This window comes from Durio zibethinus, chromosome 9, assembly GCF_047325235.1.
Source record: "Durio zibethinus cultivar Kanyao isolate XHJ-2024 chromosome 9, ASM4732523v1, whole genome shotgun sequence".
Lineage (NCBI taxonomy): Eukaryota > Viridiplantae > Streptophyta > Magnoliopsida > Malvales > Malvaceae > Durio > Durio zibethinus.
In genome coordinates this window covers 22,791,683-22,818,380 of record NC_143170.1, presented here as the reverse complement: position 1 = coordinate 22,818,380, position 26,698 = coordinate 22,791,683, and the positions used below count along the sequence as shown (strand labels likewise).

Sequence of the window (26,698 nt, the reverse complement as noted above, 5' to 3'; positions counted from 1 at the left end):
CTAATTGAAGGTTTGATCAAAATTTCTTCCACCATGGCTGAACCACCTCTTAGCTTCCTTTGAATGTTTTATTACTTTAAATTATGTATATGATGATTGGAATGCTAGTTTACTTATTATTTGCGTGAGTTGGTTAAGATAATGATGTATACTTGGTTGTTTGTTAACGTTCTTGATTGCATAATTTCCTCACCATTTTAGTTTGTCATATGTTTGATGAAATTAATCTTGTAATTAAAATGTCTCTATGTGATGAACGCCTTGGTGTTTAATGCATTGTTGAATTAAATGGAATGAAAACAAGATGTGAGAATGCCATAAAAATTGTCGGTCAAGTTGGTTCCCTTATTTGGCCAAATATTACTCTTCATTTTGTCATCACATATTACCTGATCCCATGTGTTTGATTGTGTTCTTCTATGTTTTTCAAGTTTTCAAAGTGTTGGAACAAATTTTCAATGAATAAAATGCTGGTTTAATGGCTTGTTTTAGTGATTTTTGGTTTGCTTGGTTGATTTTCAAAAAAAAAAAAAAAACAAAATGGTGAAACATTTGAAAAGTTGGAAAAGTTTTTATATTTAATCCATTTTCTTCTTGAATTTTCATGCATTACATGTTTATGATATTAAGTTAGAAAATACCTTAGTTTGTAATTATTTTTCAAGGTCATGCATTTGATACATGCATTCATTAATGGCATTTTTGGAATTTGTATTTATTTCATGTCTATTTCCATAAAACAAAAAAAAATTGAAACTCTAAATTCCATCAAACCCTAAACCCTAACCCAAATCCTAAAACCAATCATGCATTTGCATTTGCATTTTATCTTATCATCACATGCATTTTTATATTATCATGCATTCATTCTCTATCATTCATATTATATTGTCATGCATTCATATTATATCTCAAGCATTCATCATTTTATTATGTTCATGCATCTCATGCATTTGTTTTTAAAAATTAGTTTTCAAAAGAAAAATGTTTTGAAATAAGATAATATCCTAAGTAAATATAGTCATCGAGAACTTGCCTACCCATAGGAGGATTTCTTGTGATTATTATTTATGAGAGGTGTTATCTCAATTTGTAAGGCAATTTGAAAACCTTTAAATTAGAAATATTTTTGAAGCTTTACCTAGTTATAGGAGAGTGAAATAAGTGTTTCGATATTTAAAATGTTTTCTTTGATTAAAAAATTTTTTAAAAAAAGGTTTTGTTTTAAATTTGATTTGTTTTTGTTTCAAAAAGGAAAACAAAAGAGAAAAATGAATTAATTTTAAACATTAAGAGTAAAATAGGACCATTTGTACCAAAATTAAAAGATAATATGCAATCAATTGATACTGTCTTTAACTAGCACTGTGAGGGTGCTAATTCTTTCCCCCGTAATAACTAACTCTCGGACTAAACTCTGATTTCATAAATAGTAAATTTATTCTTTTTATAAAACTTTTAAAGTTGTTTTAAAATGTTTTATTAAAAGAAAAAAAAATTTAGTAGACAATCACACTTTAAAAAAGATTGGTGGCAACTCTTTATTTTGTTTTTATTGAAAATATTTTAAATTCTCTTGTTTTTCAAAATTTTCCCATTTGTTTGACTTATGGATTAAGCTGCCCTTAGGTCCTGAAACATCACAACAATAAGTTGATAAAGATAAGGATTTTGGGAGAGGTTGTTTATAAAAGGGTAATAAAGTGGGTACATCAAATAAGGTTGATATAAGTTGAAGCCTTCAACTTGTTGCATCTCATAAATCATAATTTGAGCATCTCTTTCCTTCTTCTATGGTATAGCCTCTTTCTTTGCATCACCACCTTCAAGCTTCCTATTCTTGATGGCATTTTTAATTATCTCTATAGTAATCATCATATCAATAAGGTTTTTAGTGGCATTGACAATCATTCTCTCATAGTATGGGGCTTTAACAGTATTGATAAACAGAACCATAACCTCATTTTCAGTCAATAAGGTTGAAGTTGGGCAGCTGAAACCTTCACATCTTAACATATTCTTTAAAGCTCTAAGTATTTTTCCTCTCAATGCTTTGTAAAGATAGATGGTCTGATGCCAAATCTATTATGTGTTTACATTAGGCAATAAAGACTCTTGCTAATGCTTTCTAAGTTGCACATACCATCTAGCAGCTGAGCTAGTGAGATTGTCTTGAAAGAAATGGACATACAACTTTTCATCATGTGCATATATAGTCATTTTGTGGCAGTAAATTATCACATGTCTTATGAGGCACTTGATTTCATCATATTTCTCAAATTCGAGCACTTTGAGCTTTGGTGGAAACACTACATCAGGAACTAGGCATGGTTTAGCAACATTTATTGATCCTTATAATTCTATCACCTTAATAGCTTTAAGTCTTGCTTTTATGAGATTCATCTTTTAATATCTAGGGCTTTCTTTGATTTTTATAAAGCCTATCTTTAACCTGTCTTGTTTTTTTGGGTAATCTAAATTAGTTGCTTGAATTGGATCAAATGTCTTAATATCAAGAATAGGAGTTATAAGAGTAAGAGCAGTAGTTGCTAGCATTTCAGTATGCACATAGGGATAGCTTGTAGTAAGTGGTATTTACTGTTGGGCCTTTTAAGATGTTTAAGCTTGGTATGGGCCAAAACTAGGTACATATAGTGGATCATTAATCTTTTCAGCTACTGCTTAAAGATTGCTTGAAGAATGAGCTATCTTTAAGCCTTGATTTACCACAATTAGGGTGTGTATTTAGAGAGATATTTATGAAACCATCCAATTATGTTTGAGAATTAATGCATGAATGCAACAAAGAGGAAATCATGTATGAATGCAATAAGGATGATTTACCAAATAACCATTATTAACAAGAAAAATCTGTATAAAAAAGCTCAAACTTATTTTCAAAATGACATCCATAACAAATCTAAGAACTAATTTCCAACATTAGGTTAAATTCAAAAATATCTTCTAATCTGTTTATATTGATCCTGTGCTTCCTCTAAGAATTCAAGCAGACTTTGTTCATGTGCTCTAATTGGTTGCCTTTTCATCTTCCACTCTATGACCCTTTCTTCCATCTCTCCAGCCTTGTGAGTAGTAATACTAATTTGCCAAATAAATGCTTTAAATGTTCTTGTTTTGCCATACAAGTATTTTCCAATTGTTCATTTTGGTTGGCATGTTCTTCATTTTCTTTAATCAAGACACCAACTAGTGCTATGAGCTGATTGATAGACTTTTTGAGGATCCGATTATGCTTTTAAGCTTCTTTGAATTTTTTTTGCCTTCTTCTATCCATGCTTGTAATTGCTTGTTGTGTCAAGATACCAACTTGTGCTATGAACTGATTGATAGACTTTTCAAGGATCCGATTATGCCTTTAAGCTTTTTTAAATGTTTTTTTCCCCTAATTTATGCATGCTCGTAATTGCTTCTTATCTTTTTGAAAATGAGTGAGTTTTAGAGCAAATGATGAAGTGTTTTATCAAGATCAAAGAATAACTATTTTTCCTCATTTCTTTCTTGATTGAGATTTTGAATTTGTCTTTTTTTGTTTCCTCAAACTATCCTCCATCTCTATCTTAAGCTTTTTATTTTCATTTTCTAACTCACTTTTCTCATTTTGGAGCTTTTATTTTGCAATTTCTGCTTCTACAAGCAAATTTTATGGCTTTGGAGGACATGATCTATTTAGGTCTTCTTTTAGTGGGATTATAACACCTTTGGCTCATCTAGCATGCCATACAAAGTACTCAAGGCTAAGATCATATGTACACCTCCTATGACTAATCCTTTTTGTTTGCTTCCATTTTTTGAAATTTTCTTCAATCTTTTTCATCGCAAATGGTTCATTGTAAGTGAACTCCAATTGGTTAAGTCCATGTATCATTGGAACAAATTTTTCATACCTAAATTGCCTTAGAACCATGAGAGAGGTATAATTGATTGCACCACAAAGGCCTAAGAGTGAAACCCAAGGCTTTGTCTCTACAACTGTATAACATTGAACCATATGGCATCCAAGGTGCTATCCATACCACTTCTTAATTTGTCAAGTTTTGCGACTAAGAAATCCATTATGCTTCAGACTTCAACTATGGCCACTTGACTTTGCAAAACTCTTCAATGGGAATATGGAAGTAAAGTGTGGCCTATGAAATTTTCCCTTGAAAATCTGAAAGTGACTCTTCATCCAAACAAACATTAATTGCGAACAACTAGTTTAGCGTCTTTTACCCTTTCATCAACTATAAACACTTAATTTGTCGAGTTAATTTGAATTTGTTCGATTTTTTAAGCTCGATTTGCATGTTTTTATTTAAGTCGATTTAAGCATTAAATCGAATTAAGTTTGTTTGAACTTGTTCTGAATTAGTTATTTTTAATTTTATTGATATTTTTAGAATTAATTAAATTAATAGAAAAATTACAAAAAAAATATACTAATAAATTATTATTGTTATTATTATTGTTGTTGTTGTTGTTGTTGTTGTTACAATTAAGCAAAGAAAAAAAAAAGAGAGAAAACAAAAAAAAACAAAAGGAAACTAAAATCAAAGGAAATGGTTGGTAGCCATTACCAATTTTCAGACTCTATAAGCCTGGCCCCAACACCCTGTTCCACTTCATACTGCACTTCACAGCCCTCAACTTCAGCCCCACTACTCTAATTCTAAAAATTTTGGACTGTTTTACAGTTATTCATAGATAAAAAACCAAAGGAGTTCAACACCAGTAGGAGGAAAATTTTTCAAGTTCAAGGAACCCCTTTACATGCAACTAGACCCCATTCCCTTCAAACCCCTATTTCAAGCAATTAAACCATCTTTCCCCATAGTTCCCTACACCTTTGACAAGCCCTTCACCTGTACCAAGCTCTTCCATACACAACCCAGTCGTTCACCCGAGAAAGACCCTACACCCATAACCCATGCCTTCATTGTTCCTTAACCCATGCCAAACCCCTATTTGACCACCACTTTCAGCCCCCCAACAAAGAATGAAGCATCCACCCAAGCACCTTATCCATTCCATAAACCTTGGCATCAGACCCTCTTGATTTCCATAACCAATTCCATAGCCCCAACCCTGACACCTATCATCACAACCTATCAACTAACACAACCTTAACTCACAACCTAGCCTTGGAAGCCATATAAGCACCATCACCAGCTTAAGTCCACGCTCAAACCCTTTCATAAAAAAATCTCTAGACCCAAAGCCTTTACCCGTACAAGGCTAGCACCCATTTTAAACCCAAGAAGCTAACACCCTCTTTAATAGCCTACCCTATGATAAGCCACCCTCACACAAATTCCCTAGGCCATTCACTCATACCTTTATCATCCTTCCATCCTAGCTACAACCAGACCCTTTCGATCTTATCCCATAACCTAAGCACTAAGATCACAACCTTTCATCATGACCTTTGACTAGAGCCCCCAACACGGTTTCTCTATACCCATATCTCTCAACCCTTTACACCACCAGAACCCTAAACTACACCCCGTGCATATCCAAAGAACATCCTAACCTCTTCTTCACACCAGAACTAGCCCCATAAACCCTATTTCCAGCTTTCATTAACCCCTTTTCAAACACTGAACTAAAGCCTCACCCTAGCCCTTCCACACAGTTAAACCCATGCAACACAAGTTTCCATTTTTTCTTAAGCCACCAACTCTATTCGAAAAATACTCCCTTTACACACAAACACACACACGTATTCCAAACACCTCAGCATCCAAACCCTTCCTGACACCAAACCTAAGCCTAGCCTACTTATCGATACAACTACAACCTAGCACCAACCTCCAAACCACCCAAAAAAATCCCAAATCCTTCCAACAGATCTACCCAGAATACCTAAAAAACCCCATCCTAACTTGCCAAACTCAACAATCACAAAAAAAAAACTACAACCCTTTCCATGAGGAAAAACAATGGCGCCCAATAATCTTGCAACGAAAACAAGAAAAATTAGTTTCGGTTTAAGAACCTAACAAATAAAAAAAAGGGTAAAATTCAATAAAAAATATATTTCGACATAAAAAAGGCAGTGTAGACAATAAAATGGAGGATTGGTGGCTAGGGAAACTATAGCGGTAGGGATCATCGGAGCAAAAAAGGAAAAGAACAAAAGAAAAAAAAAGAGAAGAAAGTAAAAAAAAAAAAAAGAAGGAAAGAAGAAAAAGGAGAAAAACAACCCATCAGGAAACCAACAGAGATCAATAAAGTAGTAGCAGTGATGATGGTAGGAAGCTGCTAGTCTTTGGCAATTAAAGTTTTTTAAAAAAATAAATAAATAAAGTGAAATGAAATTAAAAAAATAAATAAATCTCTTATAGTTTAAAAAAAGAAAAAGAAAAGGCTAACCCGTGCATGGACCCAACTCGACTTAAGATCCATACAGCATACCTGATTTCTACTTCTTTTCAACAACATTGGACCAATCCAGTCAGACCATTCATAAACTACTACCAAACCGATTAAATTATCCAAATTGATAGTGAACCACTACAGAACAATTGATCGACTTTGACTATTCTTTTTTTTAGGTAATTTTTCAATATTTTGATATATATATATATTTGCTAAGTTATTTATTTGCTTATTTATGCACATTAAAAGTTTAAGTTTTTAAATAAATATAAAAAAAAGTGTTAAAAAAAAAGAAAAAATCTTTTAAAAATAAAAATAATTAATTAAATGAGAATTTTATATGATGAGACGCTAGAAAATTCGAGTAGTGATTTTTGAGAATTCTCTATGTGAGAAAAGATTTCTAAAAGTTACCAAAGTAATGGAATATTTAGAAATTTCTTTTCAAAATGAAAGACTTCCATTTTATCATTATTTTCTTTAATTTGAGTAGCCTTTTATATAAAAATATGCATTTTAAAAAAAATAAATTTAAAGATAATAATATTATTGCATGATTTTTAAACATTAAAGAAAACAAAAAAATCTCCGAAGATGAGATCCAAAAAAAATTAGAATAGTGATTCTTTAGGAATTTTTAGATAAGAAATTTTATCTAAAATACAGCAAATATATTAGAGTATTTAGAATAATTTTCAATAAAGATTTCTTTTTTTTTTTATAAATGACATATAAATGAATTTTTAGAAAATATTACTTGATTTTAAATTATAGATATTATACTTTACATTTTTAAATATAAGTATTGAAAATAAATATAAATCGTCGAAGATAGGATTTTTTAAAATTCTGAGTAGTGATTCTTAAAGATTCTTTAAGTGAGATGGTCCCTCTTAATGTTACCGGAGTATTAGAATATTTTTAAAAATTTTTTAATACGTAGGGTTCTTATTTATTTTTCAAGCATACTAAAAAATGAAAATATGATTTTAAAGAAAATTAAGAAAATTAATTTTTAAATACCAAAATTAAGACCATCTTAGTTAATAGTAAAAGATAACACATAATTAATTGGTACCATTTTAAATGGACATTATGGGGGTACTAATCCTTCGTAATGCATAATCGACTCACAAACCCAAACTATTTTCGTAGACCTAAAAATTAACTTTTAAATAAATTTTAATTAGTTTTAAAATTTTATTAAAAAGGTAAGTTTTAATAGGTGGCCAATCACACTTAGACAAAAAAGATTGATTGCACTCCATCTTTTGTTTTCAAATTCATTTAGCAGTCCCAAAAGTATTACTATAGCTTGGCGACTCCATTAGAAAGTCAGGCTTAATTATGTGTTATCCTTAATTTTTGTTTAATGATTTTAATTGGTATTTAATATTAATTTTCTTGATTTTGTTTTTGTTTTTAAATAACAATAGTAATAAAAATTTACATACTTTTCATTTTAATTATGTCATTTGTTCATTATTTATTTTATGTTATTCTCAAAAAATTATGGGGCATGCAGGATGGAGATTGTGATGTTGTTTTCTCTCACAGATGTGATGACACATTTCATATCATGCATGAGTTTTATACTCAGGTTTTATCAATTTTAGGAAGCAATAAAGTACTTATGCTCTCATGAGGTGATAACCTTTGCAATAGCAAGCGAAATACTCTCACTCAAATTGTAATCTTACCGTTCATAGCCTATAATAGGTGAGGATCGAGGTACCTTTACTAATCTTATGTGGATGCCAGTAAGGAACAATTTGAGAACCTTTTAGATGTATAAATCTTTACTCAATATGTAGATGACATCTCACCCTTGATCTATAAGTATATTTCTTAAAAGTTTTGTTGGCTCTTTTTTTCATATTTTGCAATGACAACCTATCAGGAGCCATGTCAAATACATGCTTGTATTGGCCAACAAAAGCTTTAGCAAAGTCCTTCCAATAATGTATACAACTCATATCTAATTGGACATACCTTCTAGCTGCAAACCCAATGAGGCTATCTTAGAAACAGTGGATTAAAAGCTTATTATTATCAATGTAACTTGTTATCTTATGATAGAACATGGTGAGATGGGCTAATAGGCACTTAGTTTTGTCATACTTCTCAAAATTGAGAGTTTAAACTTTAGTGAAATTACTAGATTCGATACCAAACTAAGGTCATTTGCATCAATTTTGCCAAAAATATATCTTCATTCAATGGCTTTTAGCCTTTATTCTAACAAGTCATACTTGTGTTGAATTTTTTTTTCTCTCTTGACCCAGACATGCCCCTTAATTTCTCTCACTTTTTGGGATCATCTAAATGGGGAACAAAAATTAAATCAACTGGATTATATCCTGGGTTATGCTTAAATTGCCCTGATTTGGTTATTGGTTAGCTGGTAAGTTCACATTTATGAATGGGTAAGGTTGCCTACCCATATTTAGTGGATATATCACTTAAAGAGCTTAAGCATAGGGTGGTGTATACTCGAGTCGGTAAAATGGCTCTTCTCTGACATTATTGTTTTCTTGGGGTCAATTTTTTTTTCTTGTAGTAGAGGCTTTGGCAACACCTTTCTCTTTGACCATGCCCCCCATTAACTCCTTTAACTCTATCATTTGTCTTCGCATCTCCTCTTGCATTTTAGCCATCCATTCCCACATATCTTCCTAAGCTTTTTCCATTCTCTCTATCCTGGCTGCTTGCTTGTCTTCTATAATTATAACTTATAACTGTATATTGTACAGGTGGCAAGCAGATCAGTTTTGAACTTTCAAGTTGAGCTATCCTTTAACTTTTATTACTACAATTTGAAAAATTAGGACACCATATTATTTTTGTGAAAGCAAAAACAATTTTTATTTCAAAAACATCATTTTAATGAGGTAAAATATTGAGAAAAAAATGCACAATGTACAGATGAATGCATTGAAAGGTATTTACTCCAGGACATATCTCAAACATTAGAACTTTTCATTGATTTTGACTATCATTTTAGCATTGTAACCATAAAAACATTTAATTTAATAATAATGATCTCTAGCTTCAGCCAAAATTTCAATAGGCATTACCCATAACTTTCAGTTAGGTTAATCTTTTGTATCAAAGTTTTTACCCTCTTGACCATCTCCCTTGCTTTCCTTATGCCTTGCAAATTTTGTTAGCTAGATGCTCTATGTATTGTTGCCTTCCCAAGTTCTTCACTTTCCATTTCATAAGAGCATCCACTTTGAGATCGCAAGTGTATCTTCAATTTTCTTTTCTATTTTGCCATTCTTTGATGATTGTGGAAATATAATCTTTGTGATCTCATAATTGTTGTTTTATCTCTTGAATTACTTGGCAGAATGGTTCCTTCTCTTTTTGCATTTCATAGTGTTTTCTCTTTTCAACTTTGATTTGTGATTTTAATTTATTGTTCTCCTTTTGACATTCCATCAATTTTGTTAAAGTTGTTGAATACAAACCTTCACAATCTTACTATTCTTGAGAAACCCTACTAGCTTTTTTCTCATTTTCTTTGGCTTTGTCCTTCCAACATTGCATGCCTTTTTAAAGCTCAATCATTTCTCTTTGCTATCTAACACCAAATCTAGCACATTTTCCCTCCTTTAATTGGGTTTGTATTTTTTTTATTTTCTTAAAGCAAATCTTTTAGATTATTTTGGGCCACATCTTGATTTTGTATTACCTTATTGAGTCTACTTTCTCGAGCTTTCGCATTATATTTTAATTGTCACATCTTTTCTTAAAGTCTTAAATTTTCTTTCCTCAATTTCTCTTTTTTCGTTTCAAGTTCATGCCTAACAAGCTCAACTTCTGATAATGGTTTTTTTGCCTACGGGTTCACTTGTTGAAATAAGAAATCATCTAAAGGGAGCATAATATCTCTAGAACACTTTGTCTTCCAAATCAAGTAATCAAGGGTGACTTTGTCAAGAATAGGTCCTAATCTTAGCCTATGAGTCTTTTTCTATTCGTGAACTGATTGTTCCATTATTCTTGATGTCCCCACTTCTTCATAAGCAAATTCTACTAGAGCGAGTCTATGCATGGTAGGGTCAAACTGTTTCCCACCAAATTACTTTAATAACATTAGTGGAGCATAACTTATCACTCCTCACAATCCTAAAAGCAGTACCTATGGATCATCTCTACCTCGATATAACATTGGCACATAAGGCATCCATGGTGCCATCCATTTGATCTTATCACTAGTAAGCCTTCAAAAGAATGCTACCCACTATTTTTTGGATTTTAATGTTGGCCACTGACTTTGGTAAAACTCTTTGACTAGGACTCTATTTCGAAGAAAAGGCTTGGAAAAATCACTTTTCTTGTATCTGAAACGGCTTTTTATCCAAACAAATAGTAGCTATGCACTTCCTATGAAATGTCCTCCATTCCATCGATAAAAGTTCAATGATCTGATTGTCTAAGCTAGGATGCTTAGAATGAGATTAATCGCCTGACTTTCAATTTGTTCAAACAAATTAACTACTGCTAATTTAGTATATCCCAAAGTTTTTGGAAATATCACCATGTCGTAAATTGCTAGGGCAAACACTGCCATGCCTTGATCATCTTCTAAGTGTCTCAAAATGAAATCATGAAATAAATGCCAAGGTAAGTCGACACTTTTACCTTTGTCTTTGGTCAAAACATCTATGGCCTCTACCTTCTTTCCTATCAATTTAGCTATCTTCTTACGGTACCCTGACTTTGGTTTTCTAATATTTATCTTATCAAGGTAGTGCAATTCCAATCCTACCAAAATTGAATATTCCTTAAATATTCCTTAATAGTCGATGTCAAATCATTTTCATTAAATGTGAAACATCTGTATAACGGGTCCCAAAACTAAACAACTACTCGAATCAAATGTTCCTCAATCATTATTGAGATAAGAGATGTAATTTGCCCATATTTTTCACAAAATGTTTCTTTCCTAACTTCACCCATTTGATTCCATATGGTAGCTAAATCTTCCAAATTATTTTGGATAAGATTCAAATGCACTTTTTCTGGTAACCCCAACACAAAACCAATAGATAGACAATCTCTTTCTTTTTGCTGAGTTTTCTTAGACCATTCATGCACCTCATTGTATGATTCACACAAGACAATTATAGAAGAAAAATAAACCTATAATACTTTAGGATCCATGAAATAAACTTTGCTAAAAGATGTCTCATATTAAATACCTCAATAGTCTCAGAGCAAATACCTCACTATGTTATTGTATCATGCCAATGTAATTTATACAAAAAAATACAAAAAGAAAAGATGTTAGTACAAGAAAAAGAGAAAAAAATATAGTAATAAAAGCTTGAAAAATAAAAGAAACGAAAGAAAAAGTTTTTTCTTAAAAAAAGAAATAAGACAAAGATCTTATTGTATTTTTTTGAAAAATCAAAACAAATATGAATGCCTACATTTATGATTTTCTTAAAAAAAGTACTATAATACAAATGTTCCCTTTTTTATTCTAATTCATGAAGACAGTCTACAAAAGGATGGATGTGGCTTTACCTCGGGTAAGGCTCTTACGGTTTACTCTATGCTTGGTTCAAATTGATTTGCATCTAAGGGTCCCCAAACTATTCTTCATTGGCATCTATTCTGGACTAGTAAGGCATCTTGATCCTCACCCATTATAGGCTACAAATGGAAATGGCCCAATTTAAGTGAAAGTATTTCACTTGCTATTACAGAGGTTATCACCTCACGATAGTATAAATACTCTACTCCCTCATAAAATGGATGAAGCTCTAGTATAAAGCTCATACAGATATGAAATGTGTCATGTGTGTGTGAAAGAAAACAATATCACAATCTCTATCTTACATGCCCCATAATTTATTAAGAATAACATAAAATAAATAATGAACAAATGACATAATTACAATGAAAAGTATGTGAATTTTTATTACTTTTTTTTTTTAAAAACAAAAACAAAATCAAAATCAAGAAAATTAATGTTAAATACCAATTAAAACCATTAAACCAAAATTAAGGATAACACATAATTAATTTTTTGGCCTGATTCTCTAAAAAATATAATGTCCTTAATGGAATCACCAAGCTATCGTAATGATTTTAGAGACTGCTAAATGAATTGGAAACAAAAGATGGAGTCACTACCAATCTTTTTGACTAGGTATGATTGGTCACCTATTAATACTTATCTTCTTAATAAAATTTTAAAACTAATTAAAATTTATTAAAAAGATAATTTTTTAGTCTATGAAAATAGTTTAGGTTCGGAAGTCGATTACGTATGGAGAAAAATTAGCACCCCCCACAATGCCCTATTTAAAATGATACCAATTAATTATGTGTTATCTTTTGATATATATTAAAATGGTCTTAATTTTGATATTTAAAAATTAATTTTCTTAATTTTCTTTAAAAACATAGTTTTATTTTTAAGTATGCTTGAAAAATAAATAAGAACCTTAAATATTGAAAATTTTTTAAAAATATTTCAATACTCTAGTAATATTAAAAAGGAACTATCTTACCTAAGAAATTTTTAAGAATCGTTACTCGAAATTCTCAAAAATCTTATCATCAGTGGTTTATATTTATTTTCAATAGTTATATTTAAAAAATATATAAAATATAATATCTATAATTTTAAAACAAATAGTATTTTTCTAAAACTCATTTTTATGCCTTTCATAAAAAAATGAGAAATCTTTATCGAAAATTAATCTAACGCACCAATACATTTGTGGCATTTTATGTAAATTTTCTTACCTAAAGATTTCTAACAAATCACTACTTGGATTTCTTAAAGATCTCATCCTCGAAAATTTTTCGTTTGGTTTTTATTAAAATTATTAAAAACCATGTAATAATATAATTATCTGCAAATACATTTATTTCCTAAATGACATATTCTTATTTATTTAAAAAACTGTTCAAATTAAAGAAAATATTTATAAAATGAAAATTTTTCTTATTGAAAAGAAACTTCGAAATATTGCAATATTTTGGTAATTTTTAGAAGAGTTTTCTCACCTAGAAAATTCTCAAGAATCATTACTTAAATTTTTCAGAGTCCCATCTTCGAAAATTCTATTACTTTTCAAGATTATGTAATGCAAACAATAAAATAAAATATGAACATGAAAAATATATATAAAACTTATTTTCTTTATATTATACTTTTCGTTAGTAATTTTAATTGTGTTTTAATCTTTTTTAACTATTTCACAATTACCATTAAGAATTTTTTAAAGGAATAAAGTAAATAAAATCTTTTATTGAAAATTTCTCTAAATACCTTGATATTTTAGTGGCATTTTAGAAGAATTTTCTCACCTAGGGATCTTTTACAAATCTCTACTCGAACTTCTTAGAATCCTACCATTGGAGATTTTGTTTACTTTTTTTCTTTCTCGTTTAACTTTATTGTAATTCTAATTTTTTAATTATTATTATTATTTTTAATGAACTAAATTTTTTTGAAAGATAAAATTAATTAATCACAATATTCATGTATTATTATGTTAATATCATTACTAAAAGAGTAATTATATATTATTTTGTCAGCATCTAACATAATTTTAGGAAACTAAATGAATGAAAATCTTTCGTATTAAATATTTTCCTAAATATTCCATTACTTTGACAGTGTTTTTTAGAAAAAATTTTCACATAAAAATTTTAAAAAATCGCTACTCGAATTTATTTAAAATCTCATCATCAGAATTTTTATCATAATCATAATCATCATCATCATTTATTATTATTGTTATTATTATTATTATTTGTTTTACATAAATCTAAAGTGCGTGGGAACTAATTTGCATTTAAAAAAGTTAAAGTGTGAAAACTGAATTACGTAAAAATTAAAGTGAACATGGAAATTTAACCAAACCAGCAATAAAAAGCAAATGTATGGGATTTGAATTATAATTATATTTGAAACAACATTAAAGAAATATAAATGAAGATATAAAAACATGCATGAAAATAAGCCTTATTGTAAAAAAAATTTTAGCATCTTTTCAAACCTTTGTAAAGTTGTGAACAACCTAAAAAGAAGAATAAGACATGATTTTGAACTAGGTGGGATAGTGCTATTAACTAAAAAAAAAACCAAAATAAAAGAGAGCTATAGCCTTTCCATAAGTAACCATCACACAACAAGGACTAGTAAACCCAAGGAATATTTAAAGATCAATAACCCAATACAATATAGCATTAAATAAATCAACTTGGAATTATATTGACCACAACGTCTATGATGTCAAGCTAAAAATGCACATGGTATGTAAAGAAAAGGGAAACCAATTCATACACTGAAACATTTGCATTAAAAAATGAGCTATATAAGTGAAAACACTGCAGCAGTTGAAAAAAAAAATTAGAATCAAATTAAAATCATGTCACATGAAAGAATGAAAAACTCAAAGCAAGCCAACTTAAAACCCTTTCTACCTTTACTTGTTCTTTAGAACAAAAAGCTTCATTTCTATAAAATCACTTCCTTTAACACCCTAAATAGCATACTTAGTTAAAGGGAAATCTTCAATCCCATAGACAGCCAATCGACAGAAAGAAGAAGAACTAATTAGCATTTTTTATTTTTCATTTCTTGGGTGTTAAAAGCAAAGCCTGCCTTTTCCTTTGCTATAACAAGTAAGTAACTAGTTTAAAGAACCCTTATTTTCAAAAATATGCATGAAGAATGACTTATGGCTTTCCATGTTTCCTAGAAAGCAACAAAAAAAAAACTTAAATTCACAACCAAATAAGGAAGTTAAAGTCTTAGCATGTCCAAGAACCACTTCCACTCTTGTTTTTTAGAAACAAAAAAAAAAAAAAAAAACCATTCTTTATACATACAACACATGAACTGTATGGGGTAATGGAGATTTCATTTACTATTACTCTTTGAAAAGAGGAAAACAACTAAACCAAAACTAGAAGATATTATTTTTTTAATACAAAACCAAAACTTATTTAGATTATCTTATCCCCTGTTTGTCGGTTGTCTAACCGAAACTACCAATTTGGTGATATAAAGATGCAACAACTATAAAAAATCATGCATAAGAAGAAAAGCTAAAAGAAAATCATATAGCCCTATGAAAAAGGATAGTCCCAAAGCTACCTTTATTTTCCTCATTTTTTTTTCATTTTTTGCTATTTGTGCTAGCTTGAAACTTTTCCTTACAGGGTTCTTCTTTGATCTTCCCTTGTTTTTTATTTTTATTTTTTTTAAATAAATGCCAGCCCTCAAAGCTCTTATAATAGGCTATTTTTTGTTTTTTTTCTTAACAATTTTTTTATGTGCTTTTCTTTCTTTCTTCTAACTCTTTTTTTTTGTTATTTTCGTTTCTCTTCACTCCCCAAAGAAAATCTCCTTTCTTTATAGATTTTAACCACTTTTTTTATATGCCTTAGCCTTTTTTCTTAAGGCTTAAAGATATGTTTTTTTTTTTTTTTCTTCTCGCATTACTTTTACCAGTTGTTTTGCCAGTTACTAACCTTGTCTTTTTCTTGCAAGTTGCTAGTGCTAAATTCTTCAACTTGTCCCACGTCGAAGGTTTCCATGCCTCTTACATGAAAGGCTTATAAAATTGCATTCTGATCCCATATTTTTATTGTTTCTTTTTACATTTCCTATTAAAGCCTTGTTTCATCATTTTTTTATTACTTTTTCCTCATCATGTGAACCTTCCCTCTTTTCTCTTATCCAATGAAAAACCTATAAAAATAAAAATGATACATAATCATTTTAAAAAATGGATAGCCCCTTCCCATTTTTTGTTTTATTTTGGTTTAAGCTTCCAAGAACCGTTAAGACCTTGTTTCGAGTTAAGAAATGGGATTTGTTTAGGTCTCTAATGGGCTTTTAAAAATAGATACCCATTGGGCTTTAAATGAGCCACTTCAAATTATAAGTTTTGGTTTTCGTTTTAAGACTTCGTAAAATTGATTATGTAATGACTCCAAAAACAAAAATCTTGGATCACATGTAAAAAATGGGCCTAGATCAACAATGTTGGATTGTTTTGAACAAAATTTGGTATCTACATCGACAAAAGTTTGTTTAATAATATTACTATTTTAGTGATAAATATTACTCTTTTGAATTTTATATTAATATATATTTAATATTTTAAATTAATAATATAAATATTGTGTTAATAATAAATAATATTGTTCTTAATATTTTAGTATTAACATAGCATTTTTCATTTTTTTAATATTAAATACTATCATTAAAATATTACTATTTGAAAATATTGTCATTAAAGTATAACTATTTGAAAATATTATTATTAAAATATTATTATTTTAAACTTTTTCAGAAAGTAGTCAATTAGCAAAAATTATTTTTCATCAATCATCTAAACAAAAAAATATATTTAGTTTTTCAAAAAATGTGAATATTTTTAAAAAATTACCTTGTGGGAATTGATTTATATAAAACAAATAGAACCTAACTGTGGTTTTCAATTTTAAAATATAATGAACAAATAATTCTGTCATTTATTTTGTAATGAAATTGATTTTGCCACCATTAATTTAATTATAATTATAATAAAAAATTACAATCATCTGTAATTATTCAAAATGACCATTTAGAAATATAATGAACATATATGTCAATTTTCGTCAATAAAAAATTTCTCATACATTTGCGCTCTTTTTATATTGCAATAGTTGTTGTCACTCCATGAATTTATTTTTAAGTAACAATCATATACACAATGACTTTCCCCTCTAAGCCCTAGTGGTTAAGAGGTCGTTAGAAAGTCATTTAGACGAGAGTTCAATCCCCGCCATGCCCCCTTCTCCTTGTACGGGCACTAGCCCCTTTGAAACCAAAAAAAATAATCATATATTGAATATAAAATTACATATTTTACTAATAATTGAAACTAATAAAATGCATATTAATTATTTGAAATTTGCATGTAAAATTTGTTCCATGTGCTAAATATATCATACCATCATAAAGTTTATTATTTTTAACTTAATGTAAAATTAAAATTATGAAGATAAAATGGCTCAATAAATTTTGATTTTTTTATCAAATAAAATTATTTAATGAAAAAATCTTTCAATGAATTAGAATATTTATTTATGATTAGATAGGTAAATCTTATTAATATTTATAATCAACAAACACTATTTAAAATGATAATAGAGAAATATAATTAATAAATATGTTTATTTTTTTCAATAAAATGTATGTATATTATAGATATATAGATATTATAGATAATTGTTATATATACATATCTATATATATATATATATAGAGAGAGAGAGAGAGAGAGAGAGAGATTAAAGATACTTGTTATCTATCCTTTTTATATCGCAAAATGTGTAGGTAAGAAAAATGGGAAAAAGAATTAATTAATGTTTGGCAAAGCTATCATCATCTCACAATACAAAGGTGGAAAATGAATTCAAGAGAACATATAATGAAGGAAAAAAGAGTACCACAAAAGATATAGAATCCAAATGCTTTGATACATAGCAATGGCATAACGTGGCGTTGGCCTATTCGGAAGGGAAGCCAATGGCAATGAGGATGAGATTTAGGCAATGTTAGCATTAACGGCTAAAAATGTTTTTGGTTAAAAAGATAGTTTCAAAGTGAAAATTTTAAATTTTGCGGCTAAAAAATATGATTTTGCACATGAAAACCCAAACTCTTTATATATGTGTTTGTGATTAAAAATACATTTTTAGAAGGTAAAATCATTTTTTATCTCTATAATTTTAAATTTTAATTATTTTATACATATTTTTGAATACTTTAATAAATTAATAATACTTTTTTATAATAGCTTTAAATATTTAAAAATTTTAAACTAAAACTTTTTAATCATACTTTTAAACATATTTTTTTCAAATCAAATTTTTTAAAATTGCAACAACAATGATAAATTTAACTTTAAAACTCTTACATGTGAATTGCACATATCTACCATTGCTACCCAACCCCATCCAAATGCAATTTTCTTTGTTGGAATAATATTGTTAAATATATTTTTTACCAATAATATTTAAAAATAAATAAATTATTTAATTTTTTAGATCAAAATAAAATATGTTATATTTAATAATTTATAATAAATAATTATAAATTATATATTTAAAATAATCTCGATAAATAATTATCGATAAAATTTAAATTTAAAATTTTTTATAAAAAATTAAATTTTAACTAATTAAATTCATTATTTATTGATAATAATATTAAATATATTACTACTGTATTATATCTAAAAGCAAACAAAAAAAAATCGCACCCAACCGGAGAATGACCGTATCCCTACTCGTGAGAAAGAGAATATCATAGAGAAAGATCCACCTCTCATTTTCGTAATTGCTGAAACCAAAATTATTATTATTACAACTTTTTATTTTGAAAAGAAAAAAAATTTTGAATCTCTCATTTAAATAAAAAATACTTGTATTCATATGATCTCCACCTCAAATAAAAAAAAAAATTACATTCTTCTTTAATTGAAATGCTCAGGTGTCTCAATTAATTGCAGTAACCGTATATTTTGATTGAAAAAAGGGGGCCACGTGGCGAGTAACTTTGGTCTTCGTGTTTGTTGGAGATAACAACATCCTCTCACCAAACATCCTCTCACCAAGCTCCATACAACTTGTGGCTCTCAATTTTTCTGTCTTTTCCAATTTTTTCTTTTTTAATTATTATGTATTATTTCGAAAGTGAAATCTCATGCAACCAGTTTATTACTTTTTCTTTTTCTAAATATAATAAAAGAATTGACCTTTGCCTTGATAATGGGTTACTGACTCTAGCCTATTAGCCTCCACGTAAAATATTTGTGTATTATATTAATTTATATATTTATGTAATATTTTATATAAAAATTATATGTAAAAAATTATCTTATATAAAATTAAAAAATATATATTTTATTATTTTATTAAATTTATAAATAATTTTTATGAAAATTTTAAATTATATCGTGATTATTTTTTTGTTTATTTTTATATCTTATTATTTAAATTATATTTTAAATTATTAAGTCTTCCTATACAGTTGCATCCACCTAAAAGGTGGGCTGCTCTGCTTTGAGCACCACGTCTCACTTTTCATCTGGGCCGTCTATCACTCATTTCTGAAAATGTTGCCTCCAGTCTCTGACTCGTATACATACAGACAAATAAAACTCTTGTTGTTTTTCTCTCTTTTTTTCTGATAATCAACCCTTGTTTTTTTTTTTTACATAAAAAAAATTTTAATATAAATAAAAAAAAAGAAAAATTTAATTCAAAATCAAATTTTTAATATCTTTTCAAATATCTCTAGATTAAAAATTTAGAAACCAACCCTTATTCTTTCATACGTTAATACTACATTATTTTTATAAACTTTTCGTATCATCTAAATTACTTTCGTTGGTTATATTTTTTTTAATTTTAATTTAAAAATTTTTTCAAACGAAGGGTATTGTGTCTGTGAATTAAAAAGTAAAGATTGAGCCATAGATAAATGCAACAAATATTCCTTATGAAAAATGCAATAAAACTTTTTTTTTCTTTTTTATAACAGTCATTATATATTTACTGCTATAAGCTTATTATTAAATTTTATAATAATGGATCAATGTACAAACCAATTGGTAATTGAAGCTAATAGCAATATTCCATTTCACAAGATTAATAAGATTAGTTTAAGTATTATTTGGTGTATTTACCCTTTCAAAATTAATAACAATTTACTCTTTAAGCAAGTATTCATCTTCAATGACAAAAGAAGAATGAAATCTTTGTTAGTTCTACATCTTAAAAATCTAGTTAAGAACCTTAAAAATGTATTTAAGGGATTCTTTTAATTGACTGGTTCATCATAACTTCAAAATAAAAATAAAAAATAATCCTCAAAATTCTATAACTATATAATAAATAAATATTGATTTCTAAGGACTACGCAATTGATATATGATAAATATGATAAGCACAGTTTACTTAATTTATATTTAGATAAATATTAATAATGTAAAGAAAAGTTTTTTAAAAGAAAAAAAAAATGATACATATATCCTTAATTTAAATAATTAAAATTAATAAAAAATTAAAAGAATTTTAACAATTATTATTTAAATAAATAGTGAAAAAAAAGAAATAATTCATTATAATATTTTTTCAAGTATAACTTTTTTTTAATAAAGTAATATATAATATACAAATATATCTTTATACTATCTAGCTTATATAAACAAATTTTTTTAAATAAAATTGAGAATGTTTAATACAATAGGATGTATTAACTAGTTATTGATTTACTCTTAATTTTATGTTTAATTTAGTTTTTTTATTTATTCTGATAATAATTTAGTTTATTTTGTTATTAAGACTTAAAAAATTATAAAATATTTATAAATTATGATGTTATATAAAATACTAATAAAAAAATTATTTTGTAAGAAGTATCAGTTACATAATCAAATTTAATATCATAATGAAAATATAAATATAATAATTTTTTTATAAAAATAAAAATTTTTAACTTTTCTATCTTTAACTTTTCTTTCAAATTGCAATATTAAAAAATTAAAAATTACAAGAAAAACAAAATATTATTTAGTTTTCATTTCTTTTTTTTTCTTTAAATTAACAATTTATTCAAACAAAATTTTTTTTTTTATTTCCATTACTTTCATTTATTTTTCTTTTTGTTTTTTTCTCTTCTTCTCAATTCAAATATAATGTTTATATGAAAACTTTTTGAGAGTTTATACTCTTCTTCTTAAAAGTCATCCATGCTCACTTTTTATATAACAAATAAATTCCGTGCTCATTAGCACAATTTATTATTTTTATATAATAAATAGACTTTGAAACTCGATTCAATTTCAAAAAATTATTTAATTTGTTAGAATTTCAATCCGATTAAATTTATTTTTTTAATAAAAAATAAAAAAATATTAAATATTAAAATATTAAAATTTATATTTATTAAATATTAATAAATGCTTGAACTAATTAAATTGAATCAATTCAAAATTTCAAAATTTAAATTTGACTTAATCTGATAAAAAAATTAACAATTCAAATTGTCCACCGTAAAATTTATATAACCCAATCATAAAATAATCCTAAATTAAAATAATTAGAATTCAAATAACTTAAATTTTCAAATTTTAAATTTGACTTAATCTGATAAAAAAATTAACAATTCAAATTGTCCACCGTAAAATCTATATAACCCAATCATAAAATAATCCTAAATTAAAATAATTGGAATTCAAATAACTCAAAATATTAAAAAAGACCTAAAATTAATTCAATTTAATTATTTAAATTTAAAACTATATGAATTTTTTCCTATTCAAAATGACTCGATCCGAATCCTACAATTAACATCTACAACGAGTATTTTTTTTATGTATGTATCATTTACCAATGCACGCACGTAGAGTGAGGTAAGCTAAAAGATAAGAGATGGATGGGATCTGAGTCGGAGTGTTTCAAGCTTTGCAGGTGAGAATGAGATGAGAAAATTGAGGGCTGAGGCTAGGCTAGCATAGGTTCCACCATTATCCTCAGTAAGAGAAAAAGAAGAAAAATATACAAACATGAGGCTGAAATTAAATTGGCTAATTCTACTACGGCTGCTGCTGCAGCACAGGGTGTTACCGTAGAGTCAAGTACGTTGGATCACCGCTCAAACTGTCTCGAAAGAGCTAATGAAAAAAGAAAAATATATTTAAAATTTACTTGGACGGTATTGGTTTGTAGTTGGTACGCGTGGCGTTAACGGAAAAGAAGAGCTGATGTGGCAAAAAGCGCAGATGAGGTTGGTGGTCCCGACCTCAGCTCATCAAAGACCTTTATGTCACAAGCAGCTGCACCACCACCACTTGGCCAGCCGTCTTTGTCTCTCCTTGTTTTTAGAGGCCGTAGATATTTTTCGATTTTTTCTCCTGCCTTCACTTTTTATTTTCTGTTTCTGGCCTTTTTGATCTCCATCCTTTGTGCCACCCACTGCATCTCACGCTCTCTCATTAATGGGCACAAATATGAAAGAAACGGGCGAGTGAATGAAGGGCGAGTGGTAGTAAAAGTCATAAAATATCTGACAATGGCTACATTTATCATTTATCCATCCATCACTCAATATCTTCCACACAATAAAACGAGAGAGAGAGAAATCTTTGTAATAAAAGAAAGGGCAAAGCAAACCATGCCGCGTGTCGAGGAACTCGAGCGTTCTCAGCCACAAGACTCCAAGCCCTTCTCGAATTTTCCATGGAAATAAAAAAGAAAAACCAAAAATTACATCTGACGTGGCGCCTTTCCCTGCTTTTATACGTATCAACTTGCCTTTCCATCTTCAAAGCCAAGGTTTTTCCTTTCCTTTCCTTTCCTTCTCTGTTTTCGATTCTTCTCTTCTCTTTCTTTTCTTTCCCTTGCCCTTTAAAAATACTTTCGCAGCCACTCACCATTACGACTGTTTAATTTCATGCTATTTTAGTTGTCTGATTATATACTGGGAATTCCTCTGCCGAAGTCAAACATTTGCTTTCGTTGCTTAAGTTTCTTTTCCTGCCTCTCTGTTTCCAGGATTTCTCTTTTCAACTGGTAAGTTTGTGGCTGATCTGCTTGCTTTCATGGTTATATTTCTTTTAATTTAATGATCTTTCTTATGCGACATACTGTTAATTGCAGAGGAGAAGAGTTATGATTTGTTTTTTTTTCCTTTTTCCTTAATTGGAAAGAAAAATTTTGACTTTGATTTTGGGGGGGAGTTGCAGGAGTTATTCAAGTATTGACTCGGCAAGTTTTGAAGCGAAATCCGTTTCTCGTGATGGCTACTCAGGTACATCATAGCAACCTATTATATTCATATTTATGAGGCTTATACTTGTACAGTAATATGGACTTTACTTTATTAATATAGATAAGAGCAGAGAATTTCCAGTGCGTACTGCTTACATAATTAGCAGTGAAAGTCCGCATAATTTGAGTTGCAGGGTAAACCAAAATCGACATTCTGTGCCCTTCTTTGGTTTCAAATGACTAGATTTGCCCTACATCTTTTTCCATACTGGATAGATTTGCCACTTAAAGCTTGTTTCTGATATTGGGGTGATGGAGGATTCAGATCCCGTTCTTTGAGCCGGGGGGAAGCATTGGCAAAATTTGCCGCTTCTTTAATTGTTATCACTATGCTTGCAGTACCTTAGAAAATGCTCCATGCTTTTTAATTGATTATATTGTAATATATATTTTTGAAACAGAAATATATATATGAGGAGGTGAATATATATCCTTCAATGAGAATTAGCATTGATTTTGGTACTAAGAATTGTTATTAGAAAATGATATTACAATTCATATTGTGAAGATTGTTTCCTTATTGTTTAAATACTCTTGAAAATTTTGATATAGGACCAAATTGAAGGCACAACATTGCCCAATGCTCTTAAATCTGGTATATGCAGTTCCAATGTTAGCCCACAATCTGAGACTTTGACCCAGTTGCAGGAGATATACAAATTTCGGCATGATCATACACCCAAGGTTCCTTTCTTCACGTTGCCTGTGAATTATACTTTTCTTTCAAGACCAGTCCCCAACAAGTAATTGTTAATCTTTTGTTGGCTATGCGTAAACTTCTTGTTTATTTCTTTACCTTTAAAATAGGTCAGGAAACCCTACACTATAACTAAACAAAGGGAAAAATGGACTGAAGAAGAGCATCAGAAGTTTCTTGAAGCTTTAAGGCTGTATGGTCGTGGCTGGCGCCAAATAGAAGGTAAGTGTTCAGTGGCGAGGAATGGATTCACTTTTTTGCCACAGCTATGGTTTGAACAGTTAAAGGTACTCTTATTTTCATGCAGAGCATGTAGGCACCAAAACTGCGGTTCAAATTCGAAGCCATGCTCAAAAGTTTTTCTCTAAGGTTTATTTTGCTTTAAGTTCAATACAAGATTTTATTGATTAAGAAAATGTATTGAATCTTTTGTGCTCATGCAATGTGTAGATATTCTTAAGCAGATTTTTCTAGTAAGTTTGTCTCTCATACTTGCCTGTTTTCTTATTTTGGTTGTAGGTTGTCCGACAGTCAAATGTTGGGTTTGAGGATTCAATTAAACCAGTCGAGATACCCCCACCTCGTCCAAAAAGGAAGCCAATACATCCATATCCCCGCAAATCTGTTGATTCGTTCAAAGGAATATCATCATCATCTCAATATGAGAGGTCTCCATCCCCCAATAAATTTGTCAGAGAACAAGATAACAAATCGCCCACATCAGTTTTATCTGCATTTGCTTCAGATGCAATGGAGTCTGCTGCCTCGGAGCAACAAAATGGATGTTCTTCCCCAACTTCTTGTACTACCAATATGCAGTCAATCAATACATCCCCTGTTGAAAAGGAAAATGACTATGTGACATCCACCTCATCTGCAGAGGAAGAAAAAACATCTTTGTCATCGGGGAAAGTTTTTGGTCATTTGGCTGTGGAAGACATTTTGCCTACGGTAAAATTATAGTGTTAAATCTCTGGTTCATTTTTTTTTTTAATTTTCTATAAAAACTATTGCTAACATTTACTTTGTCTAGAATTTGGACTCTAATTCTTTTCTCTTCATGTAATTATCCAGAAATTCAATGAAGATTTCAAGAACTCTATGTGTGCTAAGGGAAATGCAGCAACAGATGTGCCTTTCACAAGTATTAAGCTTTTTGGGAAAACAGTTCAGGTGAAAGATTCTCCTGAGCCTTCCATAGGTGCAGAAAATTTCAAGTCACCAACATCTAAGAGTGGTCAAGAGGATGTTAATGCTGTCAGTGAGATGCTTGTTCAAGCATTACCGGCAACATACTTAGACACGCATTTGTCACTTGGCACAGTTATCAATAATTGGAATGTGGTGCCTTCCAGAGCTAATTTATCCCCTTACAGGGAAATCCACCCAGATAAAAATGACCATGTTGAATCCACCCGTGATGCTTCTCTGCCATGGTGGGCTTTTTACCAAGGTCTTCCCTTTTATTACATTACCTCATTTAATCAAACCCCTACAGATTCTTGTGTCGAAGAGATGATGAATGAAAAGGAAATTCTAAAAGAAAGATCCTGTTCTGGTTCAAATACTGGCTCGGTTAGTCAAGCAGAAAATAGGGAGAAGACTTCATATTCTGTTGATTCCAAATGCCAATATCCTTGTCCTGGGGGAAAAACAACTCCTCAAACGTGTAGTAAGGGGTTTGTGCCATACAAAAGGTGTTTGGCAGAAAGAGATACATCGTCGTCTGTGCTTGCGTCCGAAGAGCAGGAAAGGCAAAGAGCCCGAGTGTGCTCATGATAGCCAACGCTGTTGTTATGATAATGAAATTTTAATGAGTTTTAAGCTAATAGAGTTGGAATGGCCTAGCCAGCATGAGGGGGAAGCAGGGCGTCCGTTTTGTCTGTTTAAGATTCAAAAGTCTAATGTAGATTTTGCACGTCAATCGTCACAAGTGTTGGAAAGATATATGTATGTTTTGGATGCCAACTTGTTTTGCAGCAATTTTTGTTATGTGTTTTTCCACCATTATTTTTCTCTTTCATTCTTTAACTAACAATTAGCCTCCTCCCCATTCCTACAAAAACGGTGGTGGATATTGCAATTGTCCATATAATTAAATAAATATACATTCAATTTTAATTATATTTCACGACCCAGAAAAAGAATCAGTTGTGAAGAAACATCATCTCTGCCAGAAAGACTACATTTATTTTTCCTTTTTCGATGCAGTGTTAGTACAGGCACGGGGATTGGTACGAGGAGAATGGTCGATTATAGCTGTGAAGAATCACTAGGTTTGATAAATCACAATTGCAATAATGAGATTAGAGAATATGCTGGAACGACAAAGAAACAGCAAAATTGGAGAAATAATGGCACGTTAGGTTGGGGGGAATGACTATTCCATCCCCCTTTTTCCTGTGATGAATAATAAAACATTAGTTTGGTTCATGAAATCCCTATTACCTTGTTTACACACAAATTTTGTGTTGGAAATATGACAAGAAAAATTGAAAACAAATAATAAATTTATTTATTAAACTTGTAGAAATTACTTTAAGAATTTTTATTACAAAAAAATCCTTTAATTTTTTTTAGCAAAAATCGACTCAAAGGGTTAAGCAAATTTATTCTTAAATGCTTCAAAGGTCATTTAGACTTGTTCTTAAATACTTTAAGAGTCTTGTTGACTTGATATTGAGCAAACGGAATTGATCTCCTTCCTTTAGAGGGAATAAAATTGAAGAGTAATATCTTGATAATTCTTGGAATTCA

General features: G+C 29.4%; 1 protein-coding gene across 4 annotated transcripts; it reads left to right on the top strand.

Moving 5' to 3' along the window:
* Positions 1-22,740: 22,740 nt before the first annotated feature.
* Positions 22,741-25,933, top strand: LOC111311684 (protein REVEILLE 7-like). 4 transcript variants are annotated; one of them, XM_022911304.2, is made up of 7 exons: positions 22,741-22,986; positions 23,160-23,224; positions 23,797-23,928; positions 24,052-24,163; positions 24,249-24,310; positions 24,461-24,892; positions 25,016-25,933. In XM_022911304.2, the coding sequence occupies exons 2-7, from the start codon at positions 23,213-23,215 to the stop codon at positions 25,718-25,720; spliced, it is 1,455 nt and encodes a 484-aa protein (XP_022767039.2). In that variant the 5' UTR covers positions 22,741-22,986; positions 23,160-23,212; the 3' UTR covers positions 25,721-25,933. The 4 variants fall into 4 exon arrangements, with proteins under 4 accessions (XP_022767039.2, XP_089622022.1, XP_022767020.2 ...); XM_089765896.1 differs by having other exon boundaries at positions 23,074-23,224; XM_022911285.2 differs by lacking the exon at positions 24,249-24,310 and having other exon boundaries at positions 24,052-24,228.
* Positions 25,934-26,698: the final 765 nt, after the last annotated feature.